The 19,046-nt window shown below is 37.7% G+C and overlaps 1 protein-coding gene across 12 annotated transcripts in view; it reads left to right on the top strand.

Moving 5' to 3' along the window:
• NAA35 (N(alpha)-acetyltransferase 35, NatC auxiliary subunit) overlaps window positions 1–19,046 on the top strand; it is a 30,788-nt gene that overhangs the window by 8,174 nt on the left and 3,568 nt on the right. For all 12 annotated transcript variants that reach the window (XM_030466957.1, XM_030466961.1, XM_030466960.1 and 9 more), the window contains 15 exons: window positions 17–83; window positions 770–813; window positions 1,554–1,604; window positions 2,877–2,960; window positions 4,362–4,476; window positions 4,966–5,144; window positions 6,233–6,292; window positions 7,434–7,540; window positions 7,770–7,836; window positions 9,024–9,122; window positions 10,039–10,217; window positions 11,867–12,003; window positions 13,322–13,389; window positions 14,349–14,489; window positions 18,630–18,752. In XM_030466957.1, coding sequence (XP_030322817.1) covers window positions 17–83; window positions 770–813; window positions 1,554–1,604; window positions 2,877–2,960; window positions 4,362–4,476; window positions 4,966–5,144; window positions 6,233–6,292; window positions 7,434–7,540; window positions 7,770–7,836; window positions 9,024–9,122; window positions 10,039–10,217; window positions 11,867–12,003; window positions 13,322–13,389; window positions 14,349–14,489; window positions 18,630–18,752 — 1,521 coding nt within the window. The remainder of the gene's footprint in view (window positions 1–16; window positions 84–769; window positions 814–1,553; window positions 1,605–2,876; window positions 2,961–4,361; window positions 4,477–4,965; window positions 5,145–6,232; window positions 6,293–7,433; window positions 7,541–7,769; window positions 7,837–9,023; window positions 9,123–10,038; window positions 10,218–11,866; window positions 12,004–13,321; window positions 13,390–14,348; window positions 14,490–18,629; window positions 18,753–19,046) is intronic.

Raw genomic sequence — 19,046 nt, 5'->3', positions numbered from 1 at the left:
AATTTTTGTTTTTCAGGAAGATTTTCAGTCAATGACTTATGGATTTAAAATGGCAAACACTGTGACAGATCTTAGAGTTACAGGTACAGTTTGTGCTTTCTGTGTATTTGTCCATCAGTCTCTCTTTTGAGCATATTAAGTACTATCAACCAAACAATAAAAAGGCAGGAATCTCAGATGTAAGTATTTTTGTCTCGTGACAATTTGTGGGGTGGTAAAATGAGAAATAAAATTAGTTTTCATTGAAGGAAAGGTTCAGCTGTTATGGGGTTTTTGCTGTTGTCAAATGCTTAAGAAACCAAAGACATGATTTTTAGCCAAGTGGCTAGGCTCACCCAAGACTGAGTTAGATGGAAATCATTGGAAAGCACTGTGGGAATTCTGCTTTTCTGCCTCAGTTTATTGTGATACAAACAGCTTGCTTTTGAGGAAAGAACAGTCTGGTAGTTCTAGATATGAATATCTATCTTATTGGGTACACGCATATGTAAGTTACCCTTTTGAGGTGCTATTTTTGATATATACTTGAGCTTCCCATTGATTTATTTTGAGAAAATTTGTATGCAGTTCAGCTTTGGATCAGTCTTTAATTTAGCTGTTGTTGCAAAACATCCCCACCATCACTCACAAAATAATTTTTGTCTAGTCTTTGGCTAGTAGGTGTGTAAAGCACTTCAAAACTTGATTTCCGCTCAAAATGTTTTTCTCCTGAGTGTTGTGGGTGTTCCTAGGAGTGGGTCTTAGTTTTTAATTATACTGACTTTTCCAGGTATGCTAAAGGATGTAGAAGATGATATGCAAAGACGAGTGAAGGTACTTTTTTTCTGTTTGCCTTGTCAATTATTCTTTAAATTCACATAACAGAGGTTTGGGTTGTGATGAATATGGTGGGTTTGTGTCATTAAAGAGGTATTTTTTTTTACGACCTTCTGTAGTGGTTTGTGTAAGATGCTGGAAAGTTTGCTGGTAGCTAAAGATAACAAGTCTTCGGAAGTTGCTTCACTAGTAATAGGTGGAGTCATGCTATAGAAGATAACACTGGGCTGGGGCACAGAAAGTATGTTTTTAACTTCTGGTCCTTATGCAGATATACTATGTGATGATTAAGTCCCATAATCTTCCTGTACCGCAATTGTAAAAATTCTCTTTCTTACCTGCAGAGTGGAATGGAGTCACTCTCATTACTGAAATAGGCTCTTAAATCATTTAAGTACTTAGATACTTGAAGACCCTAGAAATATATTTTTAAAAATTTTTTGGTTTTTTTTTGTTTTGGATTATTCATCTGGCACACACGAGCAAAACTTTTCTTTCTAAAGTTCAGTCCACTTCTGTGGAGTTACCTGATGCTGGACAGTGTTTTGCATGTCTCTAGAGAATTGTAAGCTTTTCTTTCCATGTGTTGCTTTTTTTTGGTTATTCAGAGATTTTGATCTTGAACTGATTTTTTAGTATTATTTAAAAGATGGGTGTTGTGTAGAGGGTAAAGGGATTTTATCAGTAGCTTCCCTCTGCAAATTTTAATCACTTTTTTGAAATTCTTTACCTTCTAGAGCACACGAAGTCGACAAGGAGAAGAGAGAGACCCAGAAGTTGAACTTGAAGTAATGAATTGTTTACTTCTTATTCTGGGTTCCATGGATTAGTACAGCCTTACTTTGATCACTAATTATAAGCTTGTGAGAAGTGTGTGTCACCATTAGTGATAGTAGTGTTGAGACTACTGTCATATCTGAGTTGTTCTAAACATGGCCCTGAGCAAATTCCAGACTAGCAGGTAGGCTTTTGTGCTCTGAATGGCTAGAGTTCTGGATTAATCCCAATAGCAGAATAGGAATGCTGCTGTAATGCTGCCACTTAACATACCTTCCTCACAAGAAGACTGAAGTTTTACGCAGAGCAGCTAAGGAAATTGGGGTTGTTTAGCCTGGAGGAAAGTAGGCTGAGGGAAGACCATTTTGCTCTCTTTAATGACCAGAAAGGAGGTTGTAGGTAGGTAGGGGCTGATCTCTTCTCCCAAGTGACACATAATATGACAACAGGAAATGGCCTCAAAATTGCACTAGAGGAGGTTTAGATTAGATGTTACGAAAAAATTCTTTGCTGAGAGAGTGGTCAGGCATTGGAATAGGCTGCAATTGCAAGTGGTGGAGGTCTTCAAAAACCATCATCCCCGGAGGTGTCCATAAAGCGATTAGACATGGCACTTCAGGATATGGTTTAGTGAGCATGGTGGTATTGGTTTGACAGTTGGACTTAATGATCCTCGAGGTCTTTTACAACCTTAATAATTCTATGATTATAAGACAAAGCCATTAGCAAAGTAGGTTGCCTTATCTGCTTTCTACCTTCTTCCCTCAGTTCCTTCCCAACAGTTTTTATCACTGCTGACAGCCTCACTGACAAGGCAGAAAGTAGGAAGACAAGGTGAAAGCAGTGTAGCTCCTTCCAGAAAAAGTGGTAATTGGTATAGTCTGTGGCTAATTTAGATGGGTGTGGATTTCCTTTCCCAGTACTATTTCCTCCAGAAATTACTTCTGGCATTGATCTTAAGGAAAAAGGAGAGAAAATTGGTTAAAGAATTTGTGGTTTCTCACTTAGGCTGAGATTTAAATGGCATTTTTATAGGAGATGCCATACAGCCAGTGCTTTTGCTTTACCAAAAGTATCTTAGTATTTTGTGTGCTAGTGCTTTTCTGACAATAATAGAGATTTCTTCTCTAAGCTTTTCTCAGAACCATATTAGATACCATATTTTTAAAGGCCAGAGAGCATATTTAAATAAATCTGCTAAAGGTTTTTGTTTGCTTAGGTTTTTTATTAATTTCAGGATGTAATGCATATTGCTTGGTAACTTTAGTATTTTTTAATTGCAGCATCAGCAGTACTTAGCTGTGTTCAGTAGAGTCAAGTTTACCCGGGTGCTACTGACTGTTCTAATAGCATTTACCAAGAAAGAGGTAAGTTCATGTGTTGGTTCTGTATTCACAATGTGATCCTGTGAAATACTCACGTTTTCCTTCTCTAAGGTCAAGCAATCATTAGTAGATTTGAATTGATGTTGCTGCAGAGAAAGGCCTTAGTGGGGTAACCATATTTTGCTCATTTTCAAAGAAAACACAGGAAAGGTTAGTAGCTGACATTAGTATGGTCTTGAAGAAAGACAGAGTATTCATTCTAGAAGACTAAAAATAGTCTTTTTCATAGAGAAATAAGCAAGTTTCTGGGATAGGTGTCTAGGAGTCCCTCCCACATATGTTGCTGTTGCAATAGCTGCATGCTGTACAGTTTAAAAGATCTTGATTGAATTGAAAGTCGAGTGCAAGTATTGTTGACAGACATCAGTACTGAGAAAAAATTGAGTGACTGAGAGCAGTTGCATTCTGAGTATAGCTATTTGTTACATGTGAAATCAAACTGAGACACAGTGATCTACACTGATGTACAGCTACGTCCTGTCTAACTGCTATGAGTTAATGACCAGTGCAAAATGAGGTCATCTTACTGTTGATGAAGTATGATTACTTAAAGTGTAAGTTATTTACAATGTGGATTACTTTGAATTAGATCTGCTTGGCAGCTTACTCTTACTGTAGACTGTGGATGCTATAATACACAAGTATATATTGTGCAGAGCTACAGGTCTTGTTCAGCTTTTCTTAGATCTTGCTAGAGGTTTTAAACATCTCTTTTCTCAAAGAAGTGAAGATTCAATTTAACTTGGGATTTCAAATATTTGAAGTTCCATTAGGGACTGTCAGTCCAGTGTTTTTAAAAGAAGATTTTAGATTTTTGTGGAGAGCTATATTAAATGGTACACAGTTTGCTAAGAGATTTGGATTCACAGGGCACCAGAAAATTCTGTATGTCAACAGATCATGAACCAAGATTTCTAATGGATATGTGGTATCTTCTAATGTTATATAGTAATTTTATTTCAGTTGATAGATTTTTTGCCTGTATTATAAAAAACACGCATTTTCTAAAAATATTTTTGTTTCCTGTTTGTACCTTGGAGTACTGCCTCCTTTATCAGAATAGTTTTGTGAGGGTTTTTGCCTCCCACCACCTCCATCACTTACAAAATCAGAAGTAGACAACTGCATGTAGTATATACTGAATTTCAAATTGTAATCATTATTAAAGCTTATTTTACACCATAAAAAAGGCAGATGTATGATTAGCTATGAAAAATATAAATATTTTATTGCACAAAAATCTTTTTGTTTTTCAGAACTGTTTGTGTAGAAGCATTAGGATACTAATAACATTCTCTTTTTGTTTTTTTTCTAATACTAGCGTTAACTTTAGCAACAAAATAGCTTTGTTCATGTTGTGAATAACTGCTATCTACCTTTCAGACCAGTGCAGTTGCAGAAGCCCAGAAACTAATGACTCAGGCAGCTGATTTGCTTTCTGCCATCCACAATTCGTTGCATCATGGTATCCAGGCACAGAATGATACTACTAAGGGAGGTAAGTATCAAATTTTACCATTTTTTCCTTTCTTAAATATGCTGTCCTGATATACTTTAATTATGTGCCTTTAAAAAAAAATTAAAAATTACTATTTACTTTGAACTAATAATACTCATTACACAAACTGCTACAGATTTGCATTGTTTGATTTTAATTTTATGTACCTAAGTCGTTGTCCTGAATGCAATATCGTCTCTTCAAAGGAAGAGATAATGTGAACTTAAGTGCATTGTCATTTTAAATCAGACAGCACCACCTACTGCCTGTACAGGCAAATGCTGACATGTTGAAGGTTGGGTTTTTTGAAATAGTTATTATTGTCTCAATTGGATAGTAACTGTCCCTGGAAATTAAAAGTAACTTTTTAAAGTTAGTTTTGGCTAATTGAATAAGCTGTATTAAACCTTTAACTTTGAAGTGAGTTCTGAAAACACAGTTTATATGCAGCTTTTCTCTCTTTTTCTCTCTCCTCCTCCCCTTCATTAGATCATCCTATTATGATGGGTTTTGAGCCCCTTGTTAATCAGAGATTGCTGCCACCAACTTTCCCTCGCTATGCAAAAATAATTAAAAGGGAGGAAATGGTCAGCTATTTTTCCAAACTAATAGACCGAATAAGAACTGTATGTGAAGTAGTCAACTTAACTAATTTGCACTGTATACTGGTAAGCATGAATATTTCTTACTTGTAGATGAAAATAAGATCATAAAATGTAACTTGCAAAAAATCATATATCCATGCTCTTACTTACTGAAAAAATGCTGAGCTATGTACATAAATCTTTTGGTGTTCTCATTGTTGCGTACAGTCTCAAAATTTGCTCTCTTTTCTGTTGCTTCATATTTTTCTGAACCTTTTTCCTCTCAAAGCTCCCCATTTTTCCCATGATCTATAAAATAATTATTCATGTTAATGGCACAACACAAGTGAGTTAATTTCCTTCTATATCTTTCTTTGGTCAAAGAACTGCATCTGCATTAGCAGAACATAGTTCCTTGCTACAGTCCTGGTTGTTTTCAAATTCAGCAAGCAGTATACTGCGTATGTGCCTATATACACAAGACCACTTAACACATTTGTTTAAGCATGTAATTACCCAAACAGGCATAAAGTTGAGTATCTGCTTATGGTCTTTCCTGAATAAGTGACGTTATTCTCAATTACTGCCTGCATTTATTAGAAGACACTTAAATGCTTGAAACACTTTTAACTGTACACACGTTCACTGACTGAGAAACGAGCCACAGGTACATCAGTTCAAAGGCTAAGCAAAAATACTCTTGTTGTCCTATTAAGTTAATTAAAGCAGTGTTTGCATAAAGCATCTGATACCACTTAAAAATGCAGTTTTGTTACATACCTGGTTCAGTTATGTTGTGATCTTAGCAGGTTCACAATGTCTTTTTTGAATACTTGCTAATTGTCACCTCGTCACCTTGGTAATTGTCATATCTGAAGAAGAAAGTTCAGAAACCTTTTGCAAGTAATTTTGCAGATAAAATAGGTTTTATCTTCATAGTATGTTGTGTTCTGTTCCAGTTATTCATGCTTACTTTCTTACATACAAACAACCTATACTATGGTTTGTCTAAACAAAATGCAGGTGTATTTACATAATTTAAGTTCTATATATAAAAAAATGCAAATGCTTTTGTGTGTGTATAAAAATGCATGTGTATATATATACATATATATATATATAAAATTTTACATACTAACCTGTGTTGTCTTTTTTTCCTAAATATGAATTAGGATTTTTTCTGTGAGTTTAGTGAACAATCACCATGTGTTCTTTCAAGATCTCTGTTACAGGCAAGTCCTAAACTTTGTCTTTGCATAAAATACTTCGGCATTTGTTATGTCTATGGATACCTCTTCTTCTTTCAAATGCTTATTTGCATTTGTTAAATTTAAGTGTTAAAAAAATTTCTGGAGATACTTAGGTATTTGCTATATTGAGGCTTATATTCTGAATGCTGTTTTAACACATTTTAAATACTGTTGTTAACAACATTATAATTAAAACCCAAAGTGTTAATTTTTTTCTTTGTTGTAAAGCTGGACCTCTACTTATTTTTTTTTTATACTGTTTTCCATGTACTGTTTCAATTTAGGGCTGATGTTTGTATTTATCCTCCATGTTTGGACTGAATTTTGTGACCTAACTAACCCTGTCGCTGTAACAAATGTCATTGTAAAGCTGAAGTTTAGGACAGAAAAGGCTACTACTTCTCACTGCTTCACTTACGTGTTTTATATGTTTCTTAACTCAGAGTAAAGTATATTTACTTATAAGAGGTTTTAATTTGAATAGTCAGTGGGATGTCGGAACCTTTCCTTTTGATCCTGGTTAAAAAATATACAGAGTTAATGAAACATAACTATTGGCAAGTAAGATTTTCATAGTGTGTGTTCTTCATTTGCACTGTGTGTTGGTACAGTCCCTATGGGTACCTGACAACAGGGCTTTTTCTCTAGCTGCTGAAGAACCATGTGAGAAAGGGCTGTGTAGCACTTGTGGAGGAAAGTGGGCTGAGCATCGAATATGACCAATGAAAGCAGTAGTATCTATAGGGGTAGAGAAAAGTATGCATTAGTCTGAAGATTTACCTTTACCTCAAGGGAAACAGAATAGCCTATTTCATGTTTATCTTCAGAAACGTGTCTGATTAATCATCTTTATAGTCCAAGAAATAAAATCCTTTTGCATGCATTACCTTACACAAGCAACAGAGCTGTATTTTGGATCTTGGGATTCCACAGAAGTGACAGAACTCTGCATGCCTCTATTTCTGAGCTTCTAAGCTTGTACCTGGATGAAAGGTTTTAGTTCTTAAAGCAGTCTTTCAAGCTTCTAATATAATATATGTACCACAAGAGATTTCTAATAGTAATATCTAAAGAATGAATTTTACCTTAAAACATACTTCTAAAGGTTCGTTTTCACTTTCAGACAACTTTTCTGGTAGATAACAAGAAGGTGTTTGGAACTCACCTCATGCAAGACATGGTAAAAGATGCTCTAAGGTCTTTTGTCAGTCCTCCAGTTCTTTCTCCAAAGTAAGTCAGTCCTGAGTTTACTTGTACATGTTTACATGGTCTGATGAAAAAATACTTCTGCTTACAAAACAAGGACATACATAAAAGGAGCATACATATTTTTTACTTACTAGTTGTCATGTTTGGAGGTGTCACTTGCTGCTACTGCACTCATGTTTTTGAATTTTTGCACTCCGTGGCATGGAGAAATTTTTAAACATAGGTATGTATGTGGATATTTCCCTATTAGGTGCTGTCTTTATAATAATCACCAGGCAAAGGACTACATTGATTCCTTTGTGACACACTGCGTTCGGGTAAGTGTTTGTTCCAATTACAGCATGTTTGTGTGTATATGAACACTTGAAAGATTTGCTTGCATTTCAAAACGAGACCAGATTTTTTAGAGGTGAAGGCAAAATTGCAGAAGCTGGTCATCTTAAAATGCTAACACTTTTTTAAAAGTCAGCATAGTTATTGTGGCTTAGTTCCTATATTATGCTTCCAGACCTTTCAATAACATTCCACTTCATTAAAAATCTGCACCTACTACCTGTTTACAGGATAGTTCCATGTCCTAACACAAGTACATAGCAGAAACAAAATTATTTTTATATTGTCTCCAGTTTAAAAATTTTATGAAATGTTTCAAAAGATTCAGTAATTGGAACAAGGCACAATGAATATCTAAAAAACAAAAAATTATAAAATCACTTGAGTTGGAAAAGACCCTTGTGATGATTGAGTGCAACCATTAACCTATCACTGCCAAGTTGACATCTTCACATGTGTTAAATACCTACAATGATGCAGCTGCATTCCTAGGCAGCCTGTTTCAGTGCTTGACAACTCTTCTGGTGAAGAAATCTTTCCTAACCCTCACTTGGAGCAACTTAAAGCCATTTCCTCTCTCTTACCACTTGTTACTTTGGAGAAGAGACCAAACCCCACCTCAGTACAACCTCCCTTCAGATAATTATAGAGAGTGATAAGATTTCTCCTCAGTTCTCTCAGCCACTTCTGCTAAGACTTCTTCTTCAGATCCTTCACCAGCTTCATCACCCTTCTCTGGACATCCTCCAACACCTCAATGTCTTTCTGGTAGTGAAGTGCCTAAAACCAAAATGCATTCAAAGTGCAGCCATGCCACCATCAAGTACGGGGAAACAGGTACTTGCCTAATCCTGCTGGTCACACTGTTGCTGGTACAAATCAGGGCACATGGATTTAGGCATAATAAATAGATCTCTTACCCCAAGCATTCTGTTCTGATCAGATTCCTAAAGGATGCTCACTCCAACTCATGCTGACTTGTGTACAGAAAAATTGACTCTTCCATCACTCTAGGGAGCTTGCTTGCCTGATGGCTTACACTCAATAGGGAGTGTTAAGGAACCCACCTCCTAATACAGATATGTAAAAACCATGCCTACATAGGCATCAATGTACTCCTTTTGCAGTTTCAGAGTTGTGTTGAAAATGTAAATTTACACTTTATTTTCAGCCATTCTGTAGCCTGATTCAAATACATGGACACAATAGAGCTCGTCAGAGAGATAAACTGGGTCACATACTTGAGGAATTTGCCACACTTCAGGATGAGGTAATGTCCTAGGAAGCAGGACAGCAAACTTTTCTTTCCAGGTATAATCCTACCAGAGTGGAGCATGTGATATTAGATTGTAGATCAGTACAGTAAGATCAGTACAGTATGTAGTCTATATCCTGCTTCTAGTTGTCAGTCTTCAAGATGCAGCCAGGAAGAAATGGATGAGCTGTGTTTACAGGAAACTCCAAAATTCAGTCTTGTAGCTATACAAGATATAAATTTCATTATTTTCTAATAGGTTTTAAAATTGTATATACCTTAGATAGTAACTCTTAAAAATATGTGTTTTGACTGATTTTAACAATACTCAAGAATGAGGAGTGAAAGATGACAGAGAAAGGTGTATCATCATTTGTGGAAGGGTATTTTTTCAGCAGCAAGAGGTGTGAAACAAATAATTTTCTGAGATGTGCATGCTAAGGAGAACAAGTCAGGGAACTTGGAGATGTGATGGAAATTTTGTATGCTTTAGCTTCCTTTAAGATCATTTGATTGAGAGTTTGTTGCAGGACTGCAGCTGAGATATACTCTTTTTTCACTTTTTAATGGGTTATATAGGTTGATTTGTTCAAGCCTACTGATAATACCGCAACTGTGGGAAACTTGTGGAGACTGCGTGTCTTTCATACCATTACATTTTAAGACTGAATTAGTCTGAGCAATATTTTAGTTTCTCTGGTGGGCCACAGTGTTTCTTCCATGTTAACTGTATAAACTTTTCTATTTTATCACAAATCTAAACTATAGAGGTGGCATTATCTGTGAAAATGTATTTCTGCCTTTTAGTCTGGAGCATGGCTTTCCTGACCCAATTTGTACTCAGATTTTGTTAAGATTTTATTTCTGGCAGAGCTTGAGTGCTGTTTCAGTCATGTTCTTCCTCTCCTGTCTCTTCACTCTTTTTCACCAGGCAGAGAAAGTAGATGCAGCACTTCATAGTATGTTACTGAAGCAGGAACCACAAAGGCAACACCTGGCTTGCTTGGGCACTTGGGTCCTATATCATAACCTTCGTATTATGATACAGTATCTTCTGAGTGGCTTTGAGTTGGAACTTTACAGTATGCATGAATATTACTACATCTATTGGTAAGATATGCTTTATTGACAGCAGTTGAAGGAGGCCTGCTCCCCCGGGGCTATCATTGCAAATATTTAAAGGAAGGGACTTCAACTATGATTTTTTTTTAATCTCAAGCTTACACAATGCAATATTTAGTTTCCATATTAAGGAAATTACAAGTAGAGAAAAAAAATCCTACTAAATAGTGTACCTTATTTTTTTCCCAGAACACTAGTTAACTCTCTGTTTAAAACTCACGGTTTTAAAACAGTGTCTCCTTATGACAATGAATGAAAAATACACTGATTTGGTTACACAAGAGAATGCAAGAGTAAAGCAATGTCCTTTATTCTTATTAGAGTATGCCTGAAGATTTAATCTCTCTTTAGTGAAAACTATTGCTCTGCAAGGAGTCTAAATACTTATTTTTTGACTTCCATTCATATTACTTATTTTTCGTAGTTAATTGCTTGGTCCAAAAGATAATTTTTTTTGATGGTTCATTTTTGGTTCAGCATTAAAATTTGATGCTGAACATTCCTGTGTTGAAGTGCTTTGAACTTTGGTGTTTTTGTTTATCTGTTGTTATTTATCTGTTGTTTATCTGTTGTTTTTATTGTTTTGGTTTTTTTTTTCTGTGAAGTTACATACAAACATTAGGTAAGCAGTAAACTTCTTTAAGATGTTAAGCAGGTTCAAATGACATGAACTTCAGTGTGTCTCATGTTTCTGTGCTGTTTCATTAGTAGATTAAGCAATTAGTGAGGAAACTAATACTCCAGATAGCAACCAGAAGATGGCAGTATTCTTTTAAGTGACACGTCACTAATACCAAGCTTTCTCTTAGATAGTGAAGTTTTTTGTTTTGTTTTTCCCCTGACCACATTTTCCCCTTTATCTCCTTAGTGTATGTGAAGAACAGAAAGAAAGGAAATTTCTGAGGGAAAATGTGCAAATAAAAATCATAATTACTTCACAGTGATTTTCCTTCTGAATTACGACTTCTTTCAAAGTTTTATTTTTTCTTCTTGGGCTCCAGATCTGTGGCTCTTTTTTCCCCTATTCCTTTTGATTTGAAGTAATTCTAGAGATTTAATGGACCTGCTTTTCCTTGCTAAGAAATCAACCTTAAAGAATTTGTAAAGATTTTTCTTAAGTCTTAGAGGTTTACCTGTGTCTCTTGTGTTCCTGTGGGCCTGAACCTTTTTTTTAATAATTCATAGCTCTTTAATGCTTGAAACACGTGAGTAGCAATGTTGTTTCTCAAAACAGTAAGTCCTATCAAAAGTAGAAAATGCATTAATATAGTATCTGTTTTTAAAATGTTTCACTTGCTGAGAGAAGAGTTACAGAAAAATTTGATCTTACGTGGATTTTGAAATAATAAGTAGTTTAGACTTCACTTAGTAAACATCAAAGGAACTTGAATACCTTGACCTTGGTTGAATCTGTGTACAGTCTTGCTTAAAGCAAAACAAAACAAAACCACTAAACAGAAGGCAAACAAATCTGTTGATTTCTGCCATGCTGCCAAAGTGGCATTTTAACTGTCCTAAAGGTTGCCCTTTACTATTAGTTCTTCAAGTCAATGACTTGGCATTCAGTGAGGATAATGAATTATGAATTATGTTTTGCCCTAATAGCATGTAACAGCTATATACTTTCTTTACTGTAGGTATCTGTCAGAGTTCCTCTATGCCTGGTTGATGTCAACACTGAGCCGTGCTGACAGCTCTCAGATGGCAGAGGAGAGAATAATGGAGGAACAACAGAAGGGCCGTAGTAGTAAGAAAACAAAGAAAAAGAAAAAAGGTATCTAGGTGTAGAATGTAATTCAGTATAACTCGTTTGTTGGTTATTTAATTTTGGTTTTTTGTGTTGTTTTGTTGGGGGTTTTTTGCACTTTCATGCAGCCAGGTAGAATTAAGATAAAAAATTTATGGAGTCAGCACAGATGTGGGTAAGAAAAATACCCTGGAGTTTTGAATATACAACTTTTAACCTAAGACAGTCAGTTTCTGTGTAAAAATTGTGCATTTATTTAGCTCCTTAGTTTTAAATAGGTCTTTCAGAAAAATCCAGACTGATTCATGTTCACAGCTTCAGCCATTGTTTTATGTGTTGAATCCTGTGAGAGGTAATTAACACATCCAGAGTGAATACCTTTGAAAAATACTACCTTTCTACAGTCTATAATTCCAGGAAAATTTTTTTGTGGCTGTAGCAATACCCTAAGACTAAACTTTACGTCTATTTCTGTAATTTCTCTTTGGCTTCAGAAGGTGTTCAAGCATGTTCCTAATTATACAATGGTGAGTTGTCCCATTTCAATTCACTGGTAATACAGTTGAGCAAAAGCCCCTTTACAGACTCATGCTTTCTCCGCTGCATATGCATGAGAGAAAATCAGAATTTCCCTTTGTATATCATAGTGGTCTGGCTCTCCAGTCAGAACTGTAAGTAAGCGTTCTACTAAGAAGGCAGCCAAAACCAGTGCCTGAATACCATTTGATGCAGATTTGCCATGCTTGTGTGGCTACTAAGGTTGTGACATGTTGGAGTTACCTTAGTGTGCATTGCAAATAAACACCATGCAGAAGCTTGCTTTTGCTCTTTCGTTTGTTTCTGGGTTTTTTTATGCTTCTTTTCTAGGGAAACAAACAGACATGAACAGCTCAAGGTCACAATGGATGAATTCCCTTGTCTAGAAATTCAGAAAATTATTTACTTTATTTTATACTTTCTGAAAAGGTGCCAAGGGTGAGCAGTTTGTCTGTAGTTAAACGCTGGAAGCCATTAAGCAAATAGGCCTTTAGTCTGCAGGCTTTCAATTCTAAACTAGTGTTTGGTGAATAATGACATGCAAATACCATTGACTGTCTGAACTGCTTTATTTCATTGAAGGCAGTGTGATGTTCATGTGACTTAATACACTGAGAGATAGTGAGTTAAGAGAAAGCTGAGCAGAAATGTATGTCTGTGATTTTTGTGCTTCAGTAATTCTTCATGTTATAAAAATACAATTAAGAATTATGTCACTTTCTGAAAATTTTAAAGAAATGTTTTGATTTGAAATTAGTGTGTGTACTTCTGTTGATTTAAAAAAAATGGTTTTATGTGAAATTTGCAGTTCGCCCTCTCAGCAGAGAGATCACCATGAGTCAAGCATACCAAAATATGTGTGCTGGGATGTACAAGGTAATTTTGCTGAATAATGGCTTAACTTTTTTGTAATATGAATCAAGCATGCATTGCACACCTTCTTTGTTTTCAGTGGGACTGGAAATTAAGTTCAATGTTAAGTTAATGTTACATGGTAAATTATCTATTCTTTTTCTGGCCCAGTCATAGTTTTTGTCTTCCTCACAGCAAAATCATAGAATCACAGAATGTTAAGGGTCAAAAGGGAGCTTAATAATAATTTAGTTTCAACCCCCCAGCCTGGGTAAGGACACTCCCCATCAGAACAGCTTGCTCAAAGCCCCACCCAGACGCTCCTTGAACATGACCAGGGATGGGGCATTCACAGCTTCTCTGTGCAACCTGTTCCAGTGTCTCGTCACCTTCACAAAAAACCAGTTTCTTCCTAATATTTAATCTAAATCTCTCTTCTTCTAGTTTAAAAAAAATTACTGCTTGTCCTGTCACTACAAACCCTTGCAAAAAGTCCTTCCCCAGCTTTCCTATAAGGCCCTCTTCAGCTACTGAAGGTTGCCATAAGGTCTTCTCTTCTGCAGGCTCAGCAATTCTTGCAAGTGTCTTAGCTTGGCTTCACAGGAGAGGTAGTGGGGTCTGTTAAGAGCAGAGTAGAATGGAAGAATCACCACCTTCAACCTTCTGGCCACCCCTCTTTTGGTGCAGACCAGAATTGAGTTGGCTTTCTGGGCTGCAAGAGACATTGCCAGCTCATGCTGAGCTTCTCATCAACCAACAAACACCCCACTCCTTCTCCTCACAATCCATTCTCCTCTAAACCTGTAATTGTGCTTGCCCAGGTGCAGGACCTTGCACTTGGCCTTACTGAACTTCATGCTTTTGCACCACCCATCTCTGGACAGTCTTCTTTCCCTCCAGCATGACAGCCACACCACACAGCTTGGTATCATTAGCAAAATTAAATGTAGCACTTCTAACTGTATTTATCCTTTACTTTTTAGACAATGATCGCATTTGACATGGATGGCAAAGTAAGAAAACCAAAGTTTGAACTGGATAGTGAACAAGTTCGATATGAGCACAGGTTTGCTCCATTCAACAGTGTCATCACACCACCTCCAGTGCACTACTTGCAGTTTAAAGTGAGTAATTTTAACTCGTGCTTTAAGTCATTTGCCCACCTGCATTAGAGATTTTAGCCATTGTAAAAAGAACCTTTCATGTCTCAGAGTTTATATTGAAGTGCAAGTCAAAATGGCAAGGAGTTCTAGCATTAGTTTTGAATGCTTACTAAAATTAGACTTTTGGTTGTTTAAAATCTGTCTGATATGGTGGCTCATGAGATGCTTGTGTTTATTTGTATGAAATCAACATCTCTTGAAGGTCTGTTCACAGAGTTTTTGGCTGTGTTTTATATAGCAGCATGTTTTCATCACTGCAGTAAGCAAACAGGAAAATGTCACAAAAGTAACTGTGTCCGGTCTCCTTGAGGTCGCATTTTAAGATCACATCAGTTGTGTCTTTGTCTACCAAAATCTGAAAAAATCAAAGGAGGAAGATTTTCCAACCTCTTTAGTTAACCTGATCCAATTACATTTTCTGATCCATTTAGTATTTGAATAACCCAATCGAGGACTGTGTTACTCACCTTTTTTCCTAGCATCCAGTCTGAATTAGCTCAAGTTCCAGTTTTCCACTTCTCCCCAGTGCTGCATTGCCTGCCAGTAATCGGGAACCTGTATCTTCTAATACCTTTGTAACTGACATTCAAGAAGTTGTAGGCTGCTGTTAAGGATACTTGTTAGCATCCTCGTACAGCTGGAAAAATCCAGGTCCATTGACCTGTCATTTTGGGTCATGTGCTCTAGGCCTCCAGCCATCTCCCCATTTCAGCATCTTTCTTGAACTGAGTGGGTTCAACACTGTATGCCCAAATATTGATTATAGGCTGATAGCCTTCCATGATCTGTTGGCCATACTCCTGTTTGTATCATCCCATGTGAGACTTGTCTGATCCATAATTTATGGCTTGTATTCAGTTTGATGTTCACAGTAACTGCTGCTCATCCAGATGATAATTAGCCTGGAGTGATTTGTAGGAATATCCTATCTTAGGTGTAGAAGTTTGGACATTTCTTATTGAACTTAGATTTCTGGTGGCCAGACTTCAAGTTTCTGAAGGTCTGTCTGAATTGAAAATGTACTGTTTTGCATGCCAGTAACTCTTCCTAAATGACAGAATCACATAATGTTAATGGTTGAAAGGGACCTCAAAAGGTCATCAAGCCCAACCATCCTGCCATAGCAGGGTCACCTACAGTAGGTCACATAAGAAGACATCCAGAAAGGTTTCGAATGTCTCCACTGGGCAGCCTGTTCCAGTCCTCTGCCCCCCTCACAGTGAAAAAGTTTTTCATTACATTTATGTGGAACCTCCTATGCTCAAGCTTGTACCCACTTGTCCTATCATTAGACATAGCTAAAAGAGCCTGGCTCCTTCCTCCTGGCACTTGCCCTTTGCATATTGATAAACATTAATGAGGTTGCCCCTAAGCCTCCTCCAAGCTGAAGAGACTGAATGCCCTCAGCCTTTCCACATAAGGGAGATGTTCCACTCTCTTCATCACCTCTGTAGCTCTGCACTGGACTCTTTCAGGCAGGTCACAGTCCTCCTTGAACTCAGGGGCCCAGAACTGGACACAATATTCCAGATGCAGCCACACCAGGGAAGAGTAGAAGGGGAGGAGAATCTCTCTTGACCTGCTAGCCACCCCCTTCTAATGCATCCCAGGATGCCATTGGCCTTCTTGGCCACAAGGCCACATTGTTGGCTCATGGCCACCCTTCCATCCACCTGCACCCCCAGGTCCCTTTTCCCCTTCACTGTTCTCCAGCAATTCAGTCCCCAAATTGTACTGGTACAGTTGTTCTTTCCCAGATGCAAGACTCTACACTTGCCCTTGATATAATACATTAAATTCTTCCCTGCCCAACCCTGCAACCTGTCAAGGTCCTTCTGAATGGCAGCACAGCTTTCTGGGGTGTCAGCCACTCCTCCCAGTTTTGTGTCATCAGCAAACTTGCTGACAGTGCTCTCTGCCCTCCTCCATGTCACTGGTAAGTGTACTGAACAGTACTGCTCCCACTACCAACCCCTGAGGCACTCCACTAGATACAGGCCTCCATACAGACTGTGTCCCATTCACCACACCTCTCTGCCTTCTTTCCTTTAACCAATTCACAGTCCACCTCACACCCAACCATCCAGGCTATATTTCCTCAGTCTATCTGTGAAGATGGTATGGGAGATGGTGTCAAATGCTTTACTGAAATCTAGATAAACAACAACCACTGCACTGCCATCATCTATCCACTTGGTTATGTCCTCATAAAAGGCTATCACGTTGGTTAAAGATGCCTTCCCTCTAGTAAAACCATGCTGAGTGCTCCTAATGACCCTCTTGTCCTTGGTATGCCTAGAGACAGTACTGAGGGTAAGTTTTTCTATCACCTTTCCAGGGATGGAGGTGAGGCTGACTGGTCTATAGTTACCTGGGTCCTCCTTCTTACCCTTTTTGAAGACTGGAGTGATACTTGCTTTCCTCCAGTCCTCAGGCATCTATCCTGTTCCCCACAACTTATGAAAGAACGTGAAGAGTGGACTCGCAGTGACTTCCACCATTTCCCTCAGCACCCATGGGTGCATCCCATCAGCACCCATAGGTTTATGGATGTCCAGATTGAGTCACTGTTCCCTAACCCAGTCCTTGTCAACCAAGGCAAACTCTTGCTGAGACTATCCTGACTTCTTCTGGGACCTCTGGGGTCTGAGTCTCCTGTGGACAGTTTCCAGGACTATAGACTGAGACAAAGGAGGCCTTTTTTGTATTCTCTGACACCAGGGCACCCACCTCATTCATCACTGGGCTGGTATTACCTCTAGTGTTAATTTTGTTAGCAATGTATTTGAAGAAGCCCTTTCTGTTGTACTTGTCCTCTCTTTCAAAGCTTAATACCAAGGAGGCCCTAGCTTTCCTGATTGCTTCCCTACATCCCCTGACAACAGTGTTACATTCCTCCCAAGTGGCCAGCCCCTCTTTCCATGATCTGTAGAATTTCTTCCACTTGAGTTTGTCTGTCAGTTCGCTCTTTAACCATGAAGGTTAAAGAATGTGAATGGCTGCTGAGTAGGCTGTCTAGCAAATATCTGGGTAGTTAATATCCCCCATGAGAACCAGGACCTGTAATTCTCAGGCTTCTTTCAGCCCCTGCACAGAACTTAATACATTCTACTTGTTCTCTCGTGTAAAGAGCAACTCTTACCACCTCATCTTGTTGCCCTATGGCATGGGTTTGTCTGCCTCTCCAGGGAGGGACCTGTTTCCATTCCCACCCATCTCTTAGGTCCCCTTTCACTAGGGTGGCAATAGAGCAGGGGAACCTCTGCTTCTTCTGGAGCCTACGCCTGCTGTTTTTCTCTCAGGGATGGTAGGGTCTGGTTCCACCAGTCTGTCTCCCTTTCACACTCTCTTCAACTTCCTCCTCCAGCTCAGCTGCCATGCTGAGCAGATCGTTCACCTGTTCATATCTAACACAGGTGTGGACACTTGCACATTTGCATGGGATCTCTGTCTGGGTCCCCATATTTATTTTGACCACAGCCTTTGGCTGGATTGCAACCATGACTGGATCTGTGAGTGACTAACTGCACAAACTGTCAAGTCTTATGAATAACACTTGGCAGAAATAAACAGGTGGTATAAATGTGTTATGAAATACTGTATTAGTGGAAATTAAGATTACCATGGCTTGCTTCGCGTAATTGAAGCTTTTTTATCCCTGATAAAAAAAAATAATTTGGAAGTATCAAAAAAGATATGAAATGAAGTTTTGAACAGTTCTATTATCTCACTTGCTATAAACTTGATTTCAATAAATAATATAAAATTTTGTTTTCTCCTATTTTTCCTTGTAATTTCATACCATGTTGCAAGGCAGTATTAAAGCAATGAATGACTAGTCGTTCAGGAGAGGGATTGTTCTACAAAGAGTATAAGTAGTTCATTACATCTTTTGGCACTGTAAAATAATCATTAAGCCATGTGTTGTTGCTTGCTATCCGTAATTTTAAATTAATGTTTTTAACTTCAGTATTCTTAAAATCTTTTTTTAGGTAGTATGACTTTTTTTGTTGATTCTAGTAATTAGTTTTCATTAAAGGTGATAAAAATACAATTTGCTGGCAACTGATTTTTTTAATACATATTTCTATAACACACCAGGAAATGTCCGATTTAAATAAGTACAGCCCACCTCCTCAGTCATCAGATCTCTACATGGCAGCTAGCAAACACTTCCAGCAAGCTAAAATGATTCTTGAGAATATCCCTAATCCAGACTATGAGGTAAGACTGAAATACTGGTAAAAGGAGTATTTGCTCATGACAGACTTCTTTTTTTCAGCTTGATCTTGAGATCCAAACTGTATTTTGTCAAAAGCTGAGCAAAGCTGCGTTCTTTGATTAAGGCCTGGATAGAAGAGGGTGGTGGCATTATAACGTGGTGTGTTTCAGTAGATTGGATTGCATTAGATTAGATTAGATTAGGTTAAACTAGATAATCAGGGTTGTTCTCACTATTCCAAAACCTCTCTCTGCTGAGGATGTTAGATGCTAGATAGCAACTTGCTTTCTTCTTGA

This window comes from Calypte anna, chromosome Z (assembly GCF_003957555.1).
Source record: "Calypte anna isolate BGI_N300 chromosome Z, bCalAnn1_v1.p, whole genome shotgun sequence".
NCBI classification, from domain to species: domain Eukaryota; kingdom Metazoa; phylum Chordata; class Aves; order Apodiformes; family Trochilidae; genus Calypte; species Calypte anna.
Note: the sequence above shows the minus strand (reverse complement) of the source record. Positions and strands in the feature narration are given on the sequence as shown.